Below are 23,046 nucleotides of genomic sequence, written 5' to 3' on the forward strand. Positions count from 1 at the left end.
CTAAGAATAAGATTAGAGGGGACAAGAATCAGATATTTGCTATTTTCCTCCTTAACCTCGCCATTAGCTCCACCTCCCCATAAACCCCCACGGTTTCCAATGTATTAAAATTAAAATGCTGGTAAGTTTCATTCTCTCTCTAGTCCACAACTGTCAGCACCAAGAGTTATAAAATGCCCAAAATATGAACATAAGAAATAGAGAAGTTAAGGAGGTAAAGCTTGTGCCAAAGATCCATGAATCTCAAACCTCCGAATTAATAGTTGGTGACACTAGGACTTTTTCCCCCCCCAACTTTAAAACGCAGCAATGTATAAGAATAAATCAAGAAAGGTTAAAAAAAAAATCATCACAAATAAAAACAGTAGGATTCGGTGTAATGAAACTTCATAATCTTCAATGTGACAGTGCAATATGATATAAGCAACAGTATTCCTCAAACTTTTTATGGCTAATACTTTTTTCTCCCTCTAACAATCTAAAGCAACTTCACATAACAAAGTTTACTAACAAAAACAAAGGCTAATGAAACCTGGGCTTGTGATGTAGTATTTCAAATCTGATTTTACACTTAGATTCCACTAGTTTGGCCCCCATCCAAAAACAAGTTACTGTTAAAAAAAGCAATATACCCAATCAAGTAATTTTAAGACACAAGGCGAGTTTGACACACGGGGTTTACCAACGAACCACCTACGTTAAGTATTTTGACACAATGACAAATAAGCGGTTCTGACGGTTCAGAAAAGTTACTCATCTCACACCTAGTAATGACGCTAAAGGGAACTTTAGTGACACACCCAGGGCAGACCGCCACGTTAAGGATACAACTCTTCCGAGGTGGAGAGGGCTCTCGCCAGCTCTGACTGCTGCCGAATCCGGATCCCGCTCCTCCTCCCAGAGGTCTGCCCCCCGGCTTGCCTCCTCGCTCACCCCCTCCTCGTCCCCGACTCCAGCGACTCCCACCCCGGTAAGGCCTTCCTCGAAAACGGAAACGGTCCAAGGCGATGTGGCTCCGTTCCCAAAACGACGGCCGGGGGCTGCTTTCGGACAGTGAGCTGGAAGGCATCCTCACGGAGGGCGGGTGAGACCGGAACGGCTCTTTGGGTCGGTAGCTGCTGTGTCCCCTGAGGTGGCCCCGCTCTGACGCGTGCCGCGAGCGTGAGAAATTCCTCAGCTGCAGCTGAGAAGAGGACGACGACAAGGAGGAGCCACCGCCTCCGCCGGATCCACCGCCCCGGGCCGGGTGAAGAGGCCTTCGCCGCGGGTACGGTAACAGCCCGCCGCCACTGCTGCTGCTGCTGCTCCGGCTCCGTATCTGACTGTTATTATCGTCGTCGCTGATCTCCCCATCTTCAAGCTCCCCTTCTTCCTTAGGCGAGAGGCCACTGGAAGCCAGGGCCGGAGTATCTGCGGTCGCCATCCCGGGGGCAGCGCTTTCCACACAACCTTAGCCCTCTATCCGGGGATCCGCCCGACTACTGCCCTCCTCTCCGGTTTCCTTCTTTTCTAACGGACCCGGTCGGTGCGGCCTTATCCTGTTTGGAGACCTAACGGGCTCTGCTCCCCAACTTCCCCGCACCCCAGCTCTTTCTCGCCGGACCGTCGCAACCCACTTCCCTACCCTAGCGCCCCCTTGCTCCTCCGCGATCGGAGCTCTTCCGCCTCGCGAGAAAGTGGCTCTGGAAGTGGCTCAGTTCGGCCGTCACTTCCTGCGGCACGCCGGAAACAAGAGTCCCAGTTCACGCGATAATAATTAGGACAGCGCGATGGCTCCCTGGGAGTTGTAGTGTTTTTTTTTAATTGCCGCTCGCTTTGAGGTTATCCTTCCAGTCTGAGGCTCGTACCTATTCCTGACTGGCCTTTGGGGGTTTGGGGAGCGTGGCAGGGTAGGCGGGCCTGTTTGTAATCTTGGCCTCGAGAGAGTTTCATAGTAAGAGAGGGGATAGGGGGGCACACGTCGTCTAATTGCTCGGTGGCCCGTAGCCAAAGAGACGCTGTATAGTCCCACTCCCTTTCGGGAGCCGGGGAGAGGGCGGGTTGCGTCCGCCATGTTGGTGAAGACAAACGAGGGCGACTGGAGCTCCAGGACCGTCGGCTTTGCTGGCTCAAGTCCGCCATATTAATAAAGAGAAAGGGCAGGTTGACCCCTCCCACCCCCCACCTGCTACACACGCACACACGCATACACACACATACCCCGTCTTCCCAGCCATCTCTGGCAACTCAGCTCGGTGGGCCCTTCCCCAGCCTTTTTTGCCTAGGGTCCGCCCGAAGGAAGCGTAGCATCCCGCGCCTCAAATCAGGCTTAAGACAGCGCCGAATGAGGTGGAAAGGGAAATGCCGACCAATTGCGCCGCGGCGGGCTGTGCTACTACCTACAACAAGCACATTAACATCAGCTTCCACAGGTAACCTGGGCCGGGAGTGGGGCTGACGGAAACGGGAGTTCCTACACTGGGTATCACTTGTGTGAAAAGAACAAGAGGATTCTACTAGTTCTAACTTAGCTATTAAGTAGCAGGAACGCATTTTTGCCTTTTGTGTTTCTCAAATCTGTCCACTTTTTCTCTCCCTTCGGGGAAGGTTTACTCAAGTTATGTGCAGTGATTAGTCCTTCTCTAGAAAGCGACAGGAGGATACCTTAATTTTCTGCTCTTTTATTTCCTATGTATTCGACCAGGTCTTGATGTTAATGACGCCATAAGAGGAAGCGAGATCTTCCTTTTCAAGTCAGCAATCACCTAAAAAGACGACTACGTTCCCGTTATAATTAGTCAGTTCTCACTAGCTATATTGACATGGGAAGCGTTTAAGATTTCTGATAGTCACATACGGTAACTGCGGAGAAATTGTCATTAAGAGCAGTAGAATTAAAATATGTGAATGAAAATGGAAAAGATCAGCTTTCTATTCTTACTAGAACAAAGTAGTATACAAAGAACCCAGGTTACGTTCTTCTTTCGTTTGCCGAAAAGCCGTCAATTGTCTTGAATGCGGTCAAATCAGAACTCTGGAAAGCACGTTGAATACTACATGAAATAATGACTTGGTAAACATTTGACTTCTCTGCAAGTGCCTGCCGTATGCTTGAAGAAAAGAAGCATTCAAAAAGTTAAGTGCAAACAGCTCCCCATTTATATACTTTGCAACTTAATAAGATCTTAGAATTCAGAAAATGAAATCCTTGACCTTTCTTCCCACCTCATTATGACTAAATGTACTCCCTATTAAAAGTTACCACCTAAAAAACAAAATCCTTGTGGTGTTTATGTTTTTCATGTATGTCATGCAAATGTAGTGCTTTATTCATTGATCCATCTAATGTATTAAAAAGCAGAGATATTACTTTGCCAACAAAGGTCCGTCTAGTCAGAGCTATGGTTTTTCCAGTAGTCATGTATGGATGTGAGAGTTGGACTATAAAGAAAGCTGAGCACTGAAGAATTGATGCTTTTGAACTGTTGGAGCATCAGGGCTTTGGAGAAGACTCTTGAGAGTTCCTTGGACTACAAGATCAAACCAATCAATCCTAAAGGAAATCAGTTCTGAATATTCATTGGAAGGACTAATGCTGAAGCTGAAGCTCCAATACTTTGGTCACCTGATGCGAAGCAGATTCACTGAAAAAGACCCTGATGCTGGGAAAGACTGAAGGTAGGAGGAGAAGGGGAGGACAGAGAATGAGATGGTTAGATGGCATTACCAACTCATGGACATGAGTTTGAGCAAGCTTGGGGAGTTGATGACGCACAGGGAAGCCCAGCATGCTGCAGTCCATGGTGGCACCATGGGGCTGCAAAGAGTCGGACACAACTGAATGACTGAACTGAACTGAATGTGTGCCAAGCTCTTAGCACCTGACATGGTGCTAAGGATCCAGAAAATTCCTGGACTTGGAATGAGAAAGACCGACATAAATAATTATGGTTAAATGCCACAGAAGACTTTCAGGGAGTCCTAATTTAGCCTTGAAAAGTCAAATAACACTTCTCAAAGGATGTGAAATTTAAAATGAGACCAAAAGATGACATATATCTGGTCCTGTACAATACTTATAAGGATTTTCTGTTTTATCCAGTGAGTTCTTGAGTAGGCTTACAAAGAATGGAGTCATTAGATTTCCATACTAAAAAGCCCTCAGGCTGCAGTGTGGAGAATTACAGTGTTACCTAAAGTGCTGCTTAATCATCATCATGAGATGAATTTGACAAGAAAGGAGCTTATTACAGAATGTTAACATACCTACTATTTCACAAGGAAATCCTGATGCAGCTCAGTGAAACTAAACAGTGTACTTCTGATGCTGACACAATCAGCCCTAGATTGATAAAGGAAAAAGTTAGGACCCTGTAATAAAATAAGGGAGACTCAGTGGTCTAGACTAGAGTAGTACTGAGAGTAGGGATGCGAAGAAGTAGACAGATTTGAGAAATGTTTGAGGAGAAATTATCGTATATGGTAATTTGATTTGGAAGATGAGGAAGAGGGTGGAGTCACAGCACCAACAATGAATGTTTAGGAGATGTGTGGTGGTACACGAACATACATACCTCCTTTCCATGTTTGACCATTTGCTTGCTATGAAATTAACATATTCATGTGTAACCTCAGAAGTTTAGGCCTTAAAATAGCATTATTCATAATGAAATTAATTCCTATTTCCTAACTAACATTTAATTCACTCCTTTCGTAGGACATTGGTAGACTTCTTTATCCCCATATACAACTTACATTGCTTACACTTATTGTCCCTATTTTTCTTCTCTCTTCCTCAGCCCATTCCAGACTGAGTCTCCCCAGTAATCTTTTGAAACTGTTCTTGCTAACATGAATTGTCACACTTACATCTTTTTTCATGGCATGTGATCATTTCCTCCCTGAAATACTCTCTACTTTGAATTATTTGACACTAATTTTGTGATTTTCATCTTACTTCCTTGGTCTAACTTCAGTCTCCACCACTCTATCACCTAGCCCATTCTCATCAAAAGGATTGCAGCTGTTCCTACGGTCTTGGTTAACATTTACCTGTTGATGCCTCCTAAGTCAGTACTTCCAGTCCAAATCTCCAATGGGTTTTAGACATTTAGATGAAGTGTCTCAATTATTTCCCCCATCTCTTCAGTTCCTCACATTCAGCATACTGAAACTGTACTCTTGAACTTGTCCTTCCCCAAAAACTACATTTCCCATATTTCCTTTCTCATAAAAGGAAACACCAGCCACCCAGAAGCTGGGAGGTTATCCTCCCTTGACTTCTCACCATTCCCTCTCAATTGAAGTATTAAAACAACAACTTAAGTGGTTCACTGCTTCCATTCATGTCCATCTAACTGCTCTTTTGTAGTAAATGGTGTGTTGCTAAATGTTTAACAACAGGATCTCCGGGGAAGGGCAAAAACCCTGATTTGTAGTGTTCGTCCAATTTGCAGGATAAAAGTATTCCCAACCATAACTGGTTTTAAGCTACCAACGTGACATCACTGATCCTGGAGTTGGGAAGAAATGTACAATACTACCCTATTCTGTATCACTTATTTCATACAGGTTTCATACATATAAGTAACCTTAAATGCAGATAATAGTAAAATAACTAGGTGGTGGGTTTTTAATATGTATTACCTTTTTTTAATCTACTTAAATGCAAACTTACATAATTTTTAATCATGTCTGTGTTTAACAACTAGTTAAAATATTTTCTGTTAACAGTCACTTCTAAATTAGGCCCTTGATGACTTACCAATACCATTTTGGATAAAATTCAAAATCATTGTTTATCTTAGCAAGCCCTCCATCATCATGTCATGTTATAACACTTCCCTGTACCCAAGATACTGTTTAACATTCTTCACTACTACCATTTCCCTAGCTAATTCCCATACTCTCTTAAGGCCTCCTGATGAGATTAGCTCTTCCTATTATGGTTCCATGCAATCCTGTACTTAACCCTTTTCTAAGTTCATATAATTACACTTGTAATTACATTCATAATATTGGGTTGGCCCAAAAAGTTTTTCATAAGTTTTTTCAGGTTTTTCCATAAGATGCTATGGAAAAGCTCGAATGAACTTTTTGGGTCAACCCAATAATAAAAACTATTTATTGAACATTTACCATGTACTGTGCACTGGGCTGGGCTTCTCTGGTGGCCCAGATGGTAAAGAGACTGCCCGCAGTGCAAGAAGCTTGGGTTCAATCCCTTGGTTGGGAAGATTCCCTGGAAAAGGGAATGGCAACCCACTCCGGTATTCTTGCCTGGAGAATCCCATGGACAGAGGAGCCTGGAAAGCTGTAGTCCATGGGGTCACAGAGTCGGGTAGGACTGAGCAACTAACACACGCACGCATGCGCGCGCGCGCATACATGCACTGAGCTAAGCATTTACTCACATTGTCTCGTTTAATTCCTAGAACCCCACTAGGTTCCATTAAAACTGAGGCCTAAAAAGGTTAAACAACATTCTTAAAGTCACCCAGCTATTCTGTGAAGGATCCAGGATTGATACCTGGTTTGACTCCAGAGAAACTGTTCTCGGCCACTCTTTTCTGCTACTTCAAGGTGCTTGATTCTGTACCTTCCTCATTACAGTATACCCTCAAAAAAGGGGGATATCATAAAGGTAGGTCAGTTTTATTTACCACCATGTCTTCAGTGCCTAGGACAGTGCTTGGAATGTTAGAGACATTCAGTTATTTATTAAATACCCTAGCAAAGTAGCACTGTTTAAAATACTGAGTGATTTTCCAGAACATCTAATGCTTCTGAAAGCATGCTTCTATTTTTGTGTAGGCAAGAATATATCCATCTAGTAACACTACTTCACTTATTTAAAACTAATATTTACAGGATTTATTATTAAATTCAGCTTACAGGCTATTTCACTCACCCTTTGGATTTGCTGGGAAAAATCCAAACAACATGTGAAAAACATAATTAGAGTTAACTTTATAAAACATTATCCAAAATAAAATATAAAAGTGTTGATTATTCTTATTTTATTTCAACACAGATAATCTGAAGATTATTTAGTAATGCCAAACTAACTCAAAATTTATTGAATGCTTACTTAACAGGATAAAGTAGTGAAATAAACAGCTTCTAACCAGGAGAAACCTGTGATCTAGTGGTGGAGATACAAAAGTAAACCATTAGAATACAGTTATATTAGCACTATATGATACAGAAACATCTAACCAAGTCTTCTGATCATGAAAAACTTGTTAGGAAAATGGGATTCCTAAACTGAGTCTTAAGAATTTGATGAAGTTAAGGTCCAGTTGCAGGCATTGATTTCATTATTTAAAAAAGAGCTAAAGGTGGGTATGAAAAATAATATCTGACAGTCTTCATATATCTGAAGAGTCTTATACAAATGGTAATATAATAGTACTGATAGTACTTATTTATTCTGAGCCTTTATTGAGGTCCCAACAAGAAGTGTGCTTATGAATTAATTAGCTTAATTTTTAGCTCAGTCCTCTGGAGAATTTTCAAATCATTAAATATTGGAACAGAGCTTTGAAGTGAGAATACATTATTGTTAAGAACTGAGAGGTAACAGAGTAGATTAATTCTCCATCAGAAGTGTCTAGTGAAATAGAATAAAAGTACTTTATGAAAATACAGGGACTGTAGAGTGACATTGGAGAAGGCAATGGCAACCCACTCCAGTACTCTTGCCTGGAAAATCCCATGGATGGAGGAGCCTGGTAGGCTGCAGTCCATGGGGTAGCTAACAGTCAGACACGACTGAACGACTTCACTTTCACTTTTCACTTTCACGCATTGGAGAAGGAAATGGCAACCCACTCCAGTGTTCTTGCCTGGAGAATCCCAGGGACAGGGGAGCCTGGTGGACTTCCATCTATGGGGTCACACAGAGTCGGACACGACTGAAGCGACTTAGCAGCAGCAGAGTAACATACAAATGTTGTCTTCAGATCAGGGTGTATTTGAGGTTGTGGGGAATGGGGACATGAGATGGCAGGGTGTATAAGTAAACCTGAGGTTTCATCTCTGTGCCCCTCCCTGCTGGTAATTTGAGCAACCCTAGTATATCTAATATAGCCAAAGCTGTTCTAGTGAATCTTCAGCTGGAGGCTTCAGAGCCACAGGATCTTCTAACATAAATTTAAGGGCTCTTTTTAGGCACTAGTGAGTTCATAATTAATACTTAAAGGATAAGGTAGTCAAACTAACGAGTTCAGTTCAAACTTATTGAGTGTAAAAGTTTGATTCTTCTATTTCCAAGTCAGTCATCACAGGGGCTTCCCTGATAGCTCAGCTGCTAAGGAATCTGCTGCTGTGCAGGAGACCCTGGTTCAATTCCTGGATTGGGAAGATGTGCTGGAGAAGTGATAGGCCACCCACACCAGTATTTTTGGGCTTCCCTGGTGGCTCAGCTGGTAAAGAATCCACCTGCAGTGCAGGAGACCTGGGTTCAATCCCTGGGTTGGGAAGATCCACTGGAGAAGGGAACAGCTATCCACTCCAGTATTCTGGCCTGGAGAGTGCCATGGACTCTATAGTCGATGGGGTCACAAAGAGTGGGACACAATCAAGCAACTTTCACTTCACAGCACAGCTACTGTCAGAATTTTTAGAAGCCCCTTATATTTTTCTCTTCCTTAATGGCCGTACACTGGATGGTATCACTGTATTTTATGTTTGAAATAAACAGGAAAAACATTCCAACTGGCTTGTCATCAGCGTTTTACTTCTTGTAGTAATTATGCTTTCAACTGTACTACATAGCTTATGAATTCATTTTTCAAAAATATATCCAGTTTAACTTCATGAAAGTAGTATAGTATAGTATTAATTTATATATTCTATATTTATAGTAACTAAGCACATTTTTGTTGAGTCCCAACTATTTGCAAGGCAATACCTAAGTGGTAAAGATAGATAAAAAGATACAATGATCCGTGTCCTCAAGAAACTGATCATCATTCATTTCACTGGAAATTTTTTAAAACAAAAAATTACAAAGCATGTGGTAAGTATCATAATGAACACAGAGGAAGGAATACCAGAGTCTATCTTGATAAAATTCAATCTGTGGATTATCTGACTTGTCTTGAGCATGTATGTCAACAGCAGATCAAATCATTGTGAAACTATTCCTGCTTACAGTGGTTCCACATAAATTTGATATAGATAGTTTTACTTATTTTTTCTCCCTTGTTAAGGACTAGTTTGGGAAGAGATGTCTCTTTTTAAGACCTTGAAAAACTGATCCACTTAAATTAGTTTCTTACTAAGTTTAAGAACTTACAAAAATGAACATGAATTGGTTTCTGTTCCAGTGTTTGGATATTAGAAATTTTCAATTTGTTATATAAATGGAAGACATTTAAAATTGTCATTTTTCAAAATTTCTTTTGACTATTTAGTGCAACCAGAGTGTGTGATAGTTGGAATTTGAGTTGCCCTTTTTTTTTTTTTTTTTAAGGTTTCCTTTGGATCCTAAAAGAAGAAAAGAATGGGTTCGCCTGGTTAGGCGCAAAAATTTTGTGCCAGGAAAACATACTTTTCTTTGTTCAAAGCACTTTGAAGCTTCCTGTTTTGACCTAACAGGACAAACTAGACGACTTAAAATGGATGCTGTTCCAACCATTTTTGATTTTTGTACCCATATAAAGTCCATGGTAGGTAATGCTACTTTTCTTTAACTCCATTTTTAGAATCCATCCTTTTTTGTTTGTAAAATGGAATGATTCAGAATATATTGAAATTCAAATATAATACTGTACCTCAAGGAAACTGGAAAATTACAGTAAAGATGCAGGCTAGAATTAGTGCTCAGATCTCCTGATTCTATTATTCTTTTCCCAATCCAAACTGTTTTACCATATTGGAATTCTACATTATTGTTAATTATCAATAACTAACCCATTGGTTACTGAAAAATCTTAATGAAACCCTCTAGCATCATTCTGCCCTGGTTTTAGGATGACATACAAATAATGTGTGATAAGTGCTTTCATGGCAGCACATCCAAAGAATACCAGAGTCAGACCAAAGAATATAAGGTCAGAGGGAGGCGTAACAGAAAACTTGGTAGAACTCCGGCATTTAGACTGGGTTTGAGCTTGGAGTTTGGGACTTAGGAGAGAGTTCTTAACCTTGCACAGGGCAGCTGCAGTAGTACGATGAGAACAAAAACTAATGAGTTGGGGGATGAGTGGAAAATAAGTATTAGTAAGTGATATTTAAAAAGAAGGAGAAATTTAAGGTATAGTATGAATGTGTTAAAGCAATGTTTTATCTACTCAAGGAAGATCTGACCAGAAAGAGAAAAGCTAGCTGCGAAGGCAGGATCACTGAAATGTTAAGGGGTAGAATGAACAACAACAAAAAAAAAGTAAAAAATTTAGCTTTGAAAACGACAGATATCTTTTCCTCTGAGAGAGGAAAAAACCCACTGCTTTCTTGAGTTATTTTTGATGGGTAAATTTGCAAATCTACATGGTTAATATCTGAATGGGAGAGAAGAGAGAGGAGATTGTGGTAAACTAATTATTAATATTAACATCACAGATATTAGAAAAGCTCCAGGATGGCAAGCATTTCACTTCTGAATCCTCAGAACCTCAAATAGTGCCTGGTACATAGTTCACACTCAGATGTTTGTTGAATTTGAAGTATACCTTGGTTTTGACACTGATCATTTATTCTTTCAACAGATACTTACTGAGCTTTACATATGTTGAAATCCAAGTTAGTTGCTGGGAATATAAAGATCGAAAAGGAGCTCCTGCCAATTGCTCTAGGCAGAAAGAATGCCAGTTTTAGATTTCATGACAACAGGAACCATATTTATCTTACTTATTCACTGTTGTGTTGTCTCAATAAATGTTTGTTGAATGAATGAAAGACACAAAGTTATGAAATTGATGAGATAATGTGGGAACTAAAAGTGTTTTAATATTTTTGGAATGAAAATTAGGATGGTGAATGGCAGAATGGGGTGAGATCCTAAATGGTATAGTATGCCATGTAAAGATTTTTTTGTTCTTTAGAAAATAGGGAGGCAAAGAAGAATGTAGTCAGTATTCAAACATCATCTGTTAGAAAATTATTCTAGTGGCACAAAATAGATTCTGTTCAGTCGCTCAGTCGTGTCCAACTCTGCAACCCCATGAACCGTAGCACACCAGGCCTCCCTGTCCATCACCAACTCCCAGAGTTCACTCAAACTCATGTCCATTGAGTCAGTGATGCCATCCATCCATCTCATTCTCTGTCGTCCCCTTCTCATCCTGCCCTCAGTCTTTCCCAGCATCAGGGTCTTTTCAAATGAGTCAACCCTTCGCATCAGGTGGCCAAAGAATTGGAGTTTCAGCTTCAACATCAGTCCTTCCAATGAACACGCAGAACTAATCTCCCTTTCAATGGACTGGTTGGATCTCCTTGCAGTCCAAGGGACTCTCAAGAGTCTTCTCCAACACCATAGTTCAAAAGCATCAATTCTTCTACACTCAGCTTTCTTTATAGTCTAACTCTCACATCCATATATGACTACTGGAAAAACGATAGCCTTGACTGAATGGACCTTTGTTGACAAAGTAACATCTCTACTTTTTAATATGCTGTCTAGATTGGTCATAACGTTCCTTCCAAGGAGTAAGCATCTTTTAATTTCATGGCTGCAGTCACCATCTGCAGTGCTTTAGAGCCCCCCAGTCACCCACTGTTTCCACAGTTTCCCCATGTATTTGCCATGAAGTGATGGGACCAGATGCCATGATCTTCATTTTCTGAATGTTGAACTTTAAGCCAACTTTTTCATTCTCCTCTTTCACTTTCATCAAGAGGCTCTTTAGTTCCTCTTCACTTTCTGCCATAAGGGTGGTGTCATCTGCATATCTGAGATTATTGATATTTCTCCCAGCAATCTTGATTCTAACTTGTGCTTCTCCCAGCCCAGCCTTTTTTATGATGTACTCTGCATATAAGTTAAATGAGCAGGGTGACAATATACAGCCTTGACATACTCCTTTTCCTATTTGTAACCTGTCTGTTGTTCCATGTCCAGTTCTAACTATTGCTTCCCAACCTGCATACAGATTTCTCAAGAGGCAGGTCAGGTGGTCTAATATTCCCATCTCTTTTAGAATTTTCCACAGTTTATTGTGATCCACCTAGTCCAAGGCTTTGGCATAGTCAATAAAGCAGAAATAGATGTTTTTCTGGAACTCTCTTCCTTTTTCCATGATCCAGCAGATGTTGGCAATTTGATTTCTGGTTCCTCTGCCTTTTCTAAAACCGCCTTGAACATCTAGAAGTTCATGGATCATGTATTGCTGAAGCCTGGCTTGGAGAATTTTGAGCATTACTTTACTAGCATGTGAGATGAGTGCAATTGTGCGGTAGTTTGAACATTCTTTGGCATTGCCTTTCTTTGGGATTGAAATGAAAACTGACCTTTTCCAGTCCTGTGGCCACTGCTGAGTTTTCCAAATGTGCTGGCATATTGAGTGCAGCACTTTGACAGCATCATCTTTCAGGATTTGAAATAGCTCAACTGGAATTCCATCACCTCCACTAGCTTTGTTCGTAGTGATGCTTTCTAAGGCCCACTTGACTTCACATTCCAGGATGTCTGGCTCTAGGTGAGTGATCACACCATATTTGTGATTATCCAGGTCGTGAAGATCTTTTTTGTATAGTTCCTCTGTGTATTCTTGCCACCTCTTCTTAATATCTTCTGCTTCTCTTAGGTCCATACCATTTCTGTCCTTTATCGAGCCCATCTTTGCATGAAATGTTTCTTTGGTATCTCTAATTTTCTTGAAGAGCTCTCTAGTCTTTCCATTCTACTGTTTTCCTCTATTTCTTCGCATTGATTGCTGAGGAAGGCTTTCTTATCTCTCCTTGCTCTTCTTTGGAACTCTTCATTCAAATGGGTATAGCTTTCCTTTTCTCCTTTGCTTTTCACCTCTCTTCTTTTCACAGCTATTTGTAAGGCCTTCTCAGACAGCCATTTTGCTTTTTTGCATTTCTTTTCCACGGGGATGGTCTTGATCCCTGTCTGCTGTACAATGTCACGAACCTCCGTCCATAGTTCATGAGGCACTCTATCTATCAGATCTAGTCCCTTAAATCTATTTCTCACTTCCACTGTATAACCATAAGGGATTTGATTTAGGTCATACCTGAATGGTCTAGCGGTTTTCCCTACTTTATTCAATTTAAGTCTGAATTTGGCAATAAGGAGTTCATGATCTGAGCCACAGTCAGCTCCCAGTCTTGTTTTTGCTGATTGTATAGTGCTTCTGCATCTTTGGCTGCAAAGAATATAATCGATCTGATTTTGGTGTTGACCATCTGGTGATGTCCATGTGTAGAGACTTCTCTTGTGTTGTTGGAAGAGGGTGTTTGCTATAACCAGTGCGTTCTCTTGGCAAAACTATTAGCCTTTGCCCTGCTTCTTTCCGTATTCCAAGGCCAAATTGCCTGTTACTCCAGGTGTTTCTTGACGTCCTACTTTTGCATTCCAGTCCCCTATAATGAAAAGGACATCTTTTTTGGGTGTTAGTTCTAAAAGGTCTTGTAGGTCTTCATAGAGCTATTCAAATTCAGCTCTTCAGTGTTATTGGTCGGGGAAATAGATTAATGAGGATAAAATGAGCCCAGAGATCAATAAAGTTTTTAATATATTCAAGCTAGACATGAATGAAATGGGCCTGATGTGGGTAGTAGCATTAAGAATGATGGGAGGATCCTAAACATCCTGATGAGATATTTAGGAGGTAGAATTAATAGGACTTGATGACTACCTGAATGAAAGAAATTAAAGGGGAAAAAGGGACCTCAGATTTCTTATCTGGACAGAAGTTTTCTATCCACATCTTAAATCCTTGATAGTATGATAAAACTGTGCATAATTAATAAGTAAACCTATTCAGGAGCTTGATTCTTGGGAATGTTTTTATTAAGTAGGATCACAGGTCTAAAATATTAATCAAATTGAGAGAATAGTATTTACTTTAAAAAGATCAAATCAGTATCACAAATAAATGTCTAAATGAATTCTATATTGGCCTTAGTGAGAATATTGCAAATAAATTTTTTAAGTCTACAGAATCATATTCAGTTATTTGAAAGAAACCTGAGAAGTGCATTGTCTGGTTCCAAAAAGAGCAGTTTAAGTACTGTTACCCAAAATTGGACAGAATTTGCTTATTTGTGATATTCCATAATTTATGCTCAACCCTCTAATTTTATTTGGCTCAGAAACTCAAGTCAAGGAATCTTTTGAAGAAAAACAACAGTTGTACACCAACCGGACCATCTAATTTAAAATCAAGCATTAGTAGTCAGCAAGTACTACTTGAACACAGTTATGCCTTCAGGAATCCTATGGAAGCAAAAAAGAGGATAATTAAACTGGAAAAGGAGATAGCAAGCTTAAGAAGGAAAATGAAAACTTGCCTACAGAAAGAACGCAGAGCGACTCGAAGATGGATTAAAGCCGCATGCTTGGTGAAGAATCTGGAAACAAATAATGTATTACCTAAGGGCACATCAGAATACATTTTACCAGCAGCCTTAAACAGTCTTGCTTTGGAAGATTTCAAGATTCTTGAACAAGATCAACAGGGTAAAACATTATCAGTTCTCTAAATCTGAAACAGACCAAGAGTACGTTCATTTAGGATTTGTTACTCAAACTCCATTCTATTCACAAGTAAAAACATTTAAAGAAATTATTCCCAAATTGAGTAGTTAATAAAGTTTTACTTGAAATAACAACATTACTGTATAATTTATGAAGACTTGATTACAAAAAAATGGAGAACTTTCTATGAAACATTTAAATGAGAATAGAAGTGCCTTATTGTGAGAATTATGTACTTAAAATTTTTGCTAGAAAACTTAATGTTTGTAGAATGTTTTGTGTTTTTGTTTTTTTAACCTCTTTAAAGAACAATCTATTACAAGTAATGTTTTTAATTTATATTATAAAAAAATTTTTTCCTGTACCAAAGTTGGGATAGTACATTCTAAGTAATTTGCCTAGTAGGGATTAACCGACATGTAACTGTAAAACTGTTCAGTTTTTTATTGAATTATTGTTATTGGCACTGTGGGAAAAATTATAGGGAAAAACCCCCTGAAATACAGGGCAAATTATTTTATTTAAACTTTCTATATCTTCTTATCAGTAAAATAAAATAATCACGGCCTCCATCATAACAAAATTAGCTTTTGCAATATCTTGTAAAATATTTTGAAAATAGTATTTTCAAATGTGAAGTACCTTTGAGTTATCCGAGTACCTCAGACTACTAAAAACTGGTAGCTGGTTATAGTCACCTTCTGAGAAAATATACTATGAAATAACACGGAGAATGAGATCTAGCTTTTACTTTAATTGAACACAAAGATAAATGTATACCATGTTTTTCTCATACATAAAAATACATTTTCAATTTCTAAGTTGATGCATTGATAGGCAAACATGCTACAAAGTTTCATGTTAGAAATACTCTCTCTGTCTCCACGTGTATTGATACCAAAATTCTTAAGCTTTCTTTTTTTCCTTAAACCCATAATAGAATTGAATTATGGAAAAATACTTACCAGATTGTATCTCCACAGCTTATAACCTAAAATGGAATCAATTTATCTTACATATCAGTTTGCTTTTTATCTCTTTTAGTAAGAGTAAAGTATAGTAACCATACTGCATAAGGGAAATGAAGTGTAGATCTCTATAAAAATACATGTGTCTGTGATAAAGCTATTCAGGTGCTAATTATTTTACAACAGAATATCAGAACTCTTCTTATAGTTTCCACTTGAACAATTAAAGGGTTTGCCTTATTTTGCCAGATAAATATTTAGTAAGAGCCCTTCAAACAGCTTTGGTCAAATCATATAAAAATTTATTAATGTACAATCAGGTTAACCAGGCCTAACTTGAGTTTCTGACAACACCATATGAAAATACAATATATATAATCACATATTACTGTAAATCTTTCCCATAAGGTCATGGCTCCTTGATGATAAAAAAATTTTTATAATATTTGCTTAAATCCTAGCAACAGTCTTTTTACATTATTTGCACTCTTTCTTTTAATAAGGAGTGCCTACTAGAGTTACAAAAGCAGTGGTAGGAAGGATCCCTTTTAGTTTTCATCAGGCACTTAAAGTAAATATTTAAGAAAATCCTTTTGTGTATAGTGTAAACCGTATTAGTCATGTTATCTTTAATACTGGATGTCACTTCTTGGAATTGTCCTTTCATGTTTTCAACTGTCTTTATATGGTTTCAAACATAATCATCAACACTTACTGACCATTTCTATACTTCAAAACAAGTTGGGCAAATAATCATTTAAACATAAACTATGTTTTCCAAATATAAACTCTCACGTGGTTCACCACCCCTCCCCAATATAAAACAAAACACCAATGCAGGCTGATTCCCACTTACAATAGTACCTTAATATCTTAATATAACATTTTGTAAATCACAAAAATGAACAATTATAAAATACAACAAACTTTTGGCACATTAACTTTACTTCATTATTATTGGAGAGCACTGAATAAACTACCACTCAGTACATTTTTTGCTGTTTTTTCCCCGTGTTATTTTCATGTCACTGTTCTGATAACATGCTACAAACTCTGTCTGCATCAAGTTACGTTAACATATATCTGTCTGCCTTAAAACTACTTGCATTCATAGAGAAAATCCAAGGAATTTAGTTTTACTTTAAAAGTTAAAGGAATCTTTTAAAATCCTGTTTTCAGTTTGTTGATAAACTTATCACTTAGCCTGTATATCATGAAACTCATCAAAATTATAGTCGCTCTTTGTCCTCTGCTGTACACATATATCCTGTTTTATGTTCATCATTCATGCTGTGTCTGGTAGGCACTAACCTTTACAGAGAACCAGCCAAAGTCTAGGAATTTGATATAAAGATGAATATGACATGATTTTTCTGCCCTTAAGTAGCTCAAAGTCTTTTGAGAGAAACAAATATTATTTATAATACAATATGATAAATGCTATGAAAGAGGTGTGTGTGAAGTGCTTTGGTAAATGCCACTAAATTGGAATTTAATGAGAACATGTAAACTTTAGATCTTTTTATAATAGTTTTGAAATAAATGGATTTCTTCTTATAATGATTTACCAAAGGAGATTTTGTAGAACATGGCTGTGAATTACATAGTGTTTACTTAATGAATTGTAAGACTTTCCTCCTTTTAAAATGAACACTGAACAAATTTGTTGTTTATATCTTGTTAGAAGGAAAACATAACTAAGTGATTATTATATCAAAGACAAGATTGGAGTTTATTTGATGTTTGATATTTTTACTAAACAACAAGCCCTACTATCACAAATTTTTTAAAAAATAGTTTTAACTCAGAGTCTTCAAGTTAACAACGCACTATAGCAACAATTAGTTCTCTTACTTGTTCTTTACAAATATTCTGTGTGGTAGGCGGTGTTATCTCTAATTTATAGATGAAGAAATCTTTGTTAATGTAATTATTCAGACATTTATAATGTATCTGGCACAAAGGGTAGAAATGCAGTGATCAAGAAAGTTCTAGGTTGAACACTGGTCTTCAGCCTCCAAATCCTATTCTCTGACCTCTACATTATAACCCTCTGTTAAATACATCATTAAAATAGGGCGGGTCATGTGTCTCAAAAAACTAAAAAAATATTGTGTGTATAAATATAGATAGATACGTAGATATACACTAAAGACAGTCTATGAAGTCATTGTTGATCTCTTCTAGGTAGACTTTATAATGCTGGGTTTTTTTTTAATCTCACTTCTCAATGTTAGAATACGGGTAAATTGTAATTTTGGTATAATAAGGAAAATGGTTCCTCTTTATGTCAGATTATGGGATTCTTTTAGTATTTAGACAGTTGAAAACTATAAAATTAAGGAATTTATAATATATTAAACAGCTGCATATTGTTTTCACCAAAAAAAATGTATTCTGAGTATGTTGATACTAAAAGCTTTTCTAAGGAAATTACTGTCATGCCTAATATTTCTAAAATATGTACATAAACATTTCTGTGGAAATTGTTCCTTTAAATTGAACCCCTGAAATACTAATAGAAGTCCCTCTCCTTAAATTGAAGCAAACTGTAAGCAAAATAAAGATATGTAAAGCCTAGAAGAGGAATTATCATTTCATTTTATGGCTCAAATTATATCTAAACACATTATAGTTTATTTTCACTGTTTTAAATACTGGTTATACAATCTACACCAGAAATATGAAGGGCTATAAAAATTTATGTCTCTCCTCAATAATTTGAGGCTCACACACAGATTGTAGATAAACTTGAAGGTGAAAGTTGCTCAGTAGTGTCCGACTCTTTGTGACCCCATGGACTGGAGTCTGCCAGGCTCCTCTGTCTGTAGAATTCTCCAGTCAAGAATACTGGAGTGAGTAGCCATTCCCTTCTCCAGGGTATCTTCACAACCCAGGGATTGAACCTAAGTCTCCTGCATTGCAGGCAGATTCTTTACCATTGCAGCAACCAGGGAAGACCATAGATATGCTTCAGTTCAGTTCAGTCGCTCAGTCGTGTCTGACTCTTTGCAACCCCATGAACTGCAGCACACCAGGCCTCCCTGTCCATCACCAGCTCCCAGAGTTCACTCAAACTCATGTCCATCAAGTCAGAGACGCCATCCAGCCAACTCATCCTCTGTCGTCCCCTTCTCCTCCTGCTCCCAATCCTTCCCAGCATCAGAGTCTTTCCCAGTGAGTCAGCTCTTCGTATGAGGTGGCCAAAGTACTGGAGTTTCAGCTTTAGCATCATTCCTTCCAAAGACACCCAGGACTGATCTTTAGAATGGACTGGTTGGAGCACCTTGCAGTCCAAGGGACTCTCAAGAGTCTTCTCCAACACCACAGTTCAAAAGCATCAATTCTTCATTGCTCACCTTTCATCACAGTCCAACTCTCACATCCATACATGACCACTGGGAAAACCATAGCCTTGACTAGGTGGACCTTTGTTGGCAAAGTAATGTCTGCTTTTGAATATGCTAATCTAGGTTGGTCATAACTTTCCTTCCAAGGAGTAAGCGTCTTTTAATTTCATGGCTACAGTCACCATCTGCAGTGCTTCAAACCCCCATAAATAAAGTCACCCACTGTTTCCCCATCTATTTCGCATGAAGTGATGGGACCAGATGCCATGATCTTCGCTTTCTGAATGTTGAGCTTTATGCCAACTTTTTACTCTCCTCTTTCATTTTCCTCAAGAGGCTTTTTAGTTCCTCTTCACTTTCTGCCATAAGGGTGGTGTCATCTGCATATCTGAGGTTATTGATATTTCTCCCAGCAATCTTGATTCTAACTTGTGCTTCTTCCAGCCCAGCATTTCTCATGATGTACTCTGCATATAAGTTAAATAAGCAGGGTGACAATATACAGCCTTGACGTACTCCTTTTCCTATTTGGAATCAGTCTGTTTGTTGTTCCATGTCCAGCCGTAACTGTTGCTTCCTGACCTGCATACAGGTTTCTCAAAGGCAGGTCAGGTGGTCGGGTATTCCCATCTCTTTCAGAATTTTCCACAGAAGCGCCGCAACTGCGACAGACCCCGCAGAAGTGTGGCCAAGAGGAGCTACCCATCTCCCAAGGTCGGGGCAGCAGCCAATAGGAGCTACCCCATCCCCAAGGTCAGGGGCAGCAGCCAGGAGGAGCTACCCCACACATCCAAGTAGTGGTGCCTGCGACTGCACAGGAGGGCTGAGAGGAGCTACTCCACGTTCGAGGTCAGGAGGGGCAGCCGTGGAGAGATACCCCTCGTCCAAGGTAAGGAGCAGCAGCTGCGCTTTGCTGGAGCAGCCGTGAAGAGATACTCCACGTCCAAGGTAAGAGAAACCCAAGTAAGATGATAGGTGTTGTGAGAGGACATCAGAGGGCCGACACACTGAAACCATAATCACGGAAAACTACCAATCTGATCACACGGACCACAGCCTTGTCTAACTCAATGAAGCTAAGTCATGCCGTGTGGGGCCACCCAAGATGGACAGGTCATGGTGGAGAGGTCTGACAGAATATGGTTCACTGGAGAAGGGAAGGGCAAACCACTTCAGTAGTCTTGCCTTGAGAACCCTATGAGCAGTATGAAAAGGCAAAATGACAGGATACTGAAAGAGGAACTCCCCAGGTCGGTAGGTGCCCAATATGCTACTGGAGATCAGTGGAGAAATAACTCCAGAAAGAATGAAGGGATGGAGCCAAAGCAAAAACAATACTCAGTTGTGGATGTGACTGTTGATAGAAGCAAGGTCTGATGCTGTAAAGAGCAATATTGCATAGGAACCTGGAATGTTAGGTCCATGATTCAAGGCAAATTGGAAGTGGTCAAACAAGAGATGGCAAGACTGAACGTAGACATTCTAGGAATCAGCAAACTAAAATGGACTGGAATGGGTGAATTTAACTCAGATGACCATTGTATCTACTACTGTGGGCAGGAATCCCTTAGAAGAAATAGAGTAGCCATCATGGTCAACAAAAGAGCCCGAAATGCAGTACTTGGATGCAATCTCAAAAACGACAGAATGATCTCTGTTTGTTTTCAAGGCAAACCATTCAATATCACAGCAATCCAAGCCTGTGCCCCAACCAGTAACACTGAAGAAGCTGAAGTTGAACAGTTCTATGAAGACCTACAAGACCTTTTAGAACTAACACCCAAAAAAGATGTCCTTTTCATTATAGGGGACTGGAATGCAAAAGTAGGAAGTCAAGAAACACCTGGAGTAACAGGCAATTTGGCCATGGAATACGGAAAGAAGCAGGGCAAAGGCTAATAGTTTTGCCAAGAGAACGCACTCGTCATAGCAAACACCCTCTTCCAACAACACAAGAGAAGCCTACACATGGACATCACCAGATGGTCAACACCAAAATCAGATCGATTATATTCCTTGCAGCCAAAGATGCAGAAGCACTATACAGTCAACAAAAACAAGACTGGGAGCTGACTGTGGCTCAGATCATGAATTCCTTATTACCAAATTCAGACTTAAATTGAAGAAAGTAGGGAAAACCGCTAGACCATTCAGGTATGACCTAAATCAAATCCCTTATGGTTATACAGTGGAAGTGAGAAATAGATTTAAGGGACTAGATCTGATAGATAGAGTGCCTCATGAACTATGGATGGAGGTTCGTGACATTGTACAGCAGACAGGGATCAAGACCATCCCCGTGGAAAAGAAATGCAAAAAAGCAAAATGGCTGTCTGAGAAGGCCTTACAAATAGCTGTGAAAAGAAGAGAGGTGAAAAGCAAAGGAGAAAAGGAAAGCTATACCCATTTGAATGAAGAGTTCCAAAGAATAGCAAGGAGAGATAAGAAAGCCTTCCTCAGCAATCAATGCGAAGAAATAGAGGTAAACAACAGAATGGGAAAGACTAGAGATCTCCTCAAGACAATTAGAGATACAAAAGAAACATTTCATGCAAAGATGGGCTCGATAAAGGACAGAAATGGTATGGACCTAAGAGAAGCAGAAGATATTAAGAAGAGGTGGCAAGAATACACAGAAGAACTATACAAAAAAGATCTTCACGACCAAGATATTCACGATGGTGTGATCACTCACCTAGAGCCAGACATCCTGGAATGTGAAGTCAAGTGGGCCTTAGAAAGCATCACTACGAACAAAGCTAGTGGAGGTGATGGAATTCCAGTTGAGCTATTTCAAATCCTGAAAGATAATGCTGTGAAAGTGCTGCACTCAATATGCCAGCACATTTGGAAAACTCAGCAGTGGCCACAGGACTAGAAAAGGTCAGTTTTCATTCCAATCCCAAAGAAAGGCAATGCCAAAGAATGCTCAAACTACCGGACAATTGCCCTCGTCTCACGCTAGTAAAATAATGCTCAAAATTCTCCAAGCCAGTCTTCAGCAATACATGATCCGTGAACTTCCAGATGTTCAAGCTGGTTTTAGAAAAAGCAGAGGAACCAGAGATCAAATTGCCAACATCTGCTGGATCATGGAAAAAGGAAGAGAGTTCCAGAAAAACATCTATTTCTGCTTTATTAACAATGCCAAAGCCTTTGACTGTGTGGATCACAATTGATATGCTTACTATAGCATTATTTGAATAACAAGGAAATAAGATATTTTATTAATTTTTCTGAGTATTAAATATTATTTAGTACTTTAATTTTAAAAACACTATCTTAAACATTCACTAAAAGACATTAAGCAAACGATAATGAACATGATTCCTATCCTCAAGTCTGTAGGGAAAAGAATATTTTATTTGTTTATTCCTGCCTTACCATCTCCCTATCGCCCTTTTACAATAAGTTGAATCTAAAACAACATATCAGCCTTAGCTGCCTAGGCTTTTAAAATTTGTGCTCCAAAAGTAAAAAAAAAAAAGAAAGAAAGAAAGAAACTTTGGGTTCAACTTCAAGAAAGCAGATATGTGCTTGTCTTTTTCTGTTTAGTTATTTAAGTAGTTCAGTTCAGTTCAGTCACTCAGTAGTGTCCGACTCTTTGCCACCCCATGGACTGCAGCACGCCAGGCCTCCCTGTCCATCACCAACTCCCGGCGTTTACTCAGACTCATATCCATTGAGTCGGTGATTCCATCCAACCACCTCATCCTCTGTTGTCCCCTTCTCCTCCCACTTTCAATCTTTCCCAGCATTAGGGTCTTTTCAAATGAGTCAGCTCTTCGCATCAGGTGGCCAAAGTATTGGATTTTCAGTTTCAGCATCAGTCCTTCCAATGAATATTCAGGACTGATTTCCTCTTGATGGACTGGTTGGATCCTCTTGCAGTCCAAGGGACTCAAGAGTCTCTCCAGCACCACAGTTCAAAAGCATCAATTCTTCAGTGCTCAGCTTTCTTTATAGTCCACTCTCACATCCATAGATGACTACTGGAAAAGCCATAGCTTTGACTAGAAGGACCTTTGTTGGCAAAGTAATGTCTCTGCTTTTTAATATGATGCCTTGTTGGTCATAACTTTTCTTCCAAGGAATAAGC

General features: G+C 39.4%; 2 protein-coding genes across 2 annotated transcripts in view; one reads left to right on the forward strand and one right to left on the reverse strand.

Moving 5' to 3' along the window:
- ZFC3H1 (zinc finger C3H1-type containing) overlaps positions 1 to 1,533 on the reverse strand; it is a 49,970-nt gene extending 48,437 nt beyond the window's left edge. Inside the window, exon 1 of the mRNA XM_068970315.1 lies at positions 829 to 1,533. Within this exon, the coding sequence (XP_068826416.1) occupies positions 829 to 1,423 (595 nt within the window). The 5' untranslated portion in view covers positions 1,424 to 1,533. The remainder of the gene's footprint in view (positions 1 to 828) is intronic.
- Positions 1,534 to 1,828: 295 nt separating this feature from the next.
- THAP2 (THAP domain containing 2) lies at positions 1,829 to 14,643 on the forward strand. Its single transcript, XM_068972052.1, has 4 exons — positions 1,829 to 1,889; positions 2,251 to 2,411; positions 9,458 to 9,653; positions 14,245 to 14,643. The coding sequence occupies exons 2-4, from the start codon at positions 2,341 to 2,343 to the stop codon at positions 14,632 to 14,634; spliced, it is 657 nt and encodes a 218-aa protein (XP_068828153.1). The 5' UTR covers positions 1,829 to 1,889; positions 2,251 to 2,340; the 3' UTR covers positions 14,635 to 14,643.
- Positions 14,644 to 23,046: the final 8,403 nt, after the last annotated feature.

Source organism: Capricornis sumatraensis, chromosome 4, assembly GCF_032405125.1.
Source record: "Capricornis sumatraensis isolate serow.1 chromosome 4, serow.2, whole genome shotgun sequence".
Taxonomy (NCBI): Eukaryota; Metazoa; Chordata; class Mammalia; order Artiodactyla; family Bovidae; genus Capricornis; species Capricornis sumatraensis.

Bases quoted from the DNA above. Each gene is read 5' to 3' on its own strand.
- THAP2 (XM_068972052.1), top strand. From the start codon at position 2,341: ATGCCGACCAATTGCGCCGCGGCGGGCTGTGCTACTACCTACAACAAG. The intron at 2,412-9,457 runs GTAACCTGGGCC...TTTTTTTTTAAG, and splicing joins ATTAACATCAGCTTCCACAG to GTTTCCTTTGGATCCTAAAA. The intron at 9,654-14,244 runs GTAGGTAATGCT...TATTTGGCTCAG, and splicing joins GTACCCATATAAAGTCCATG to AAACTCAAGTCAAGGAATCT.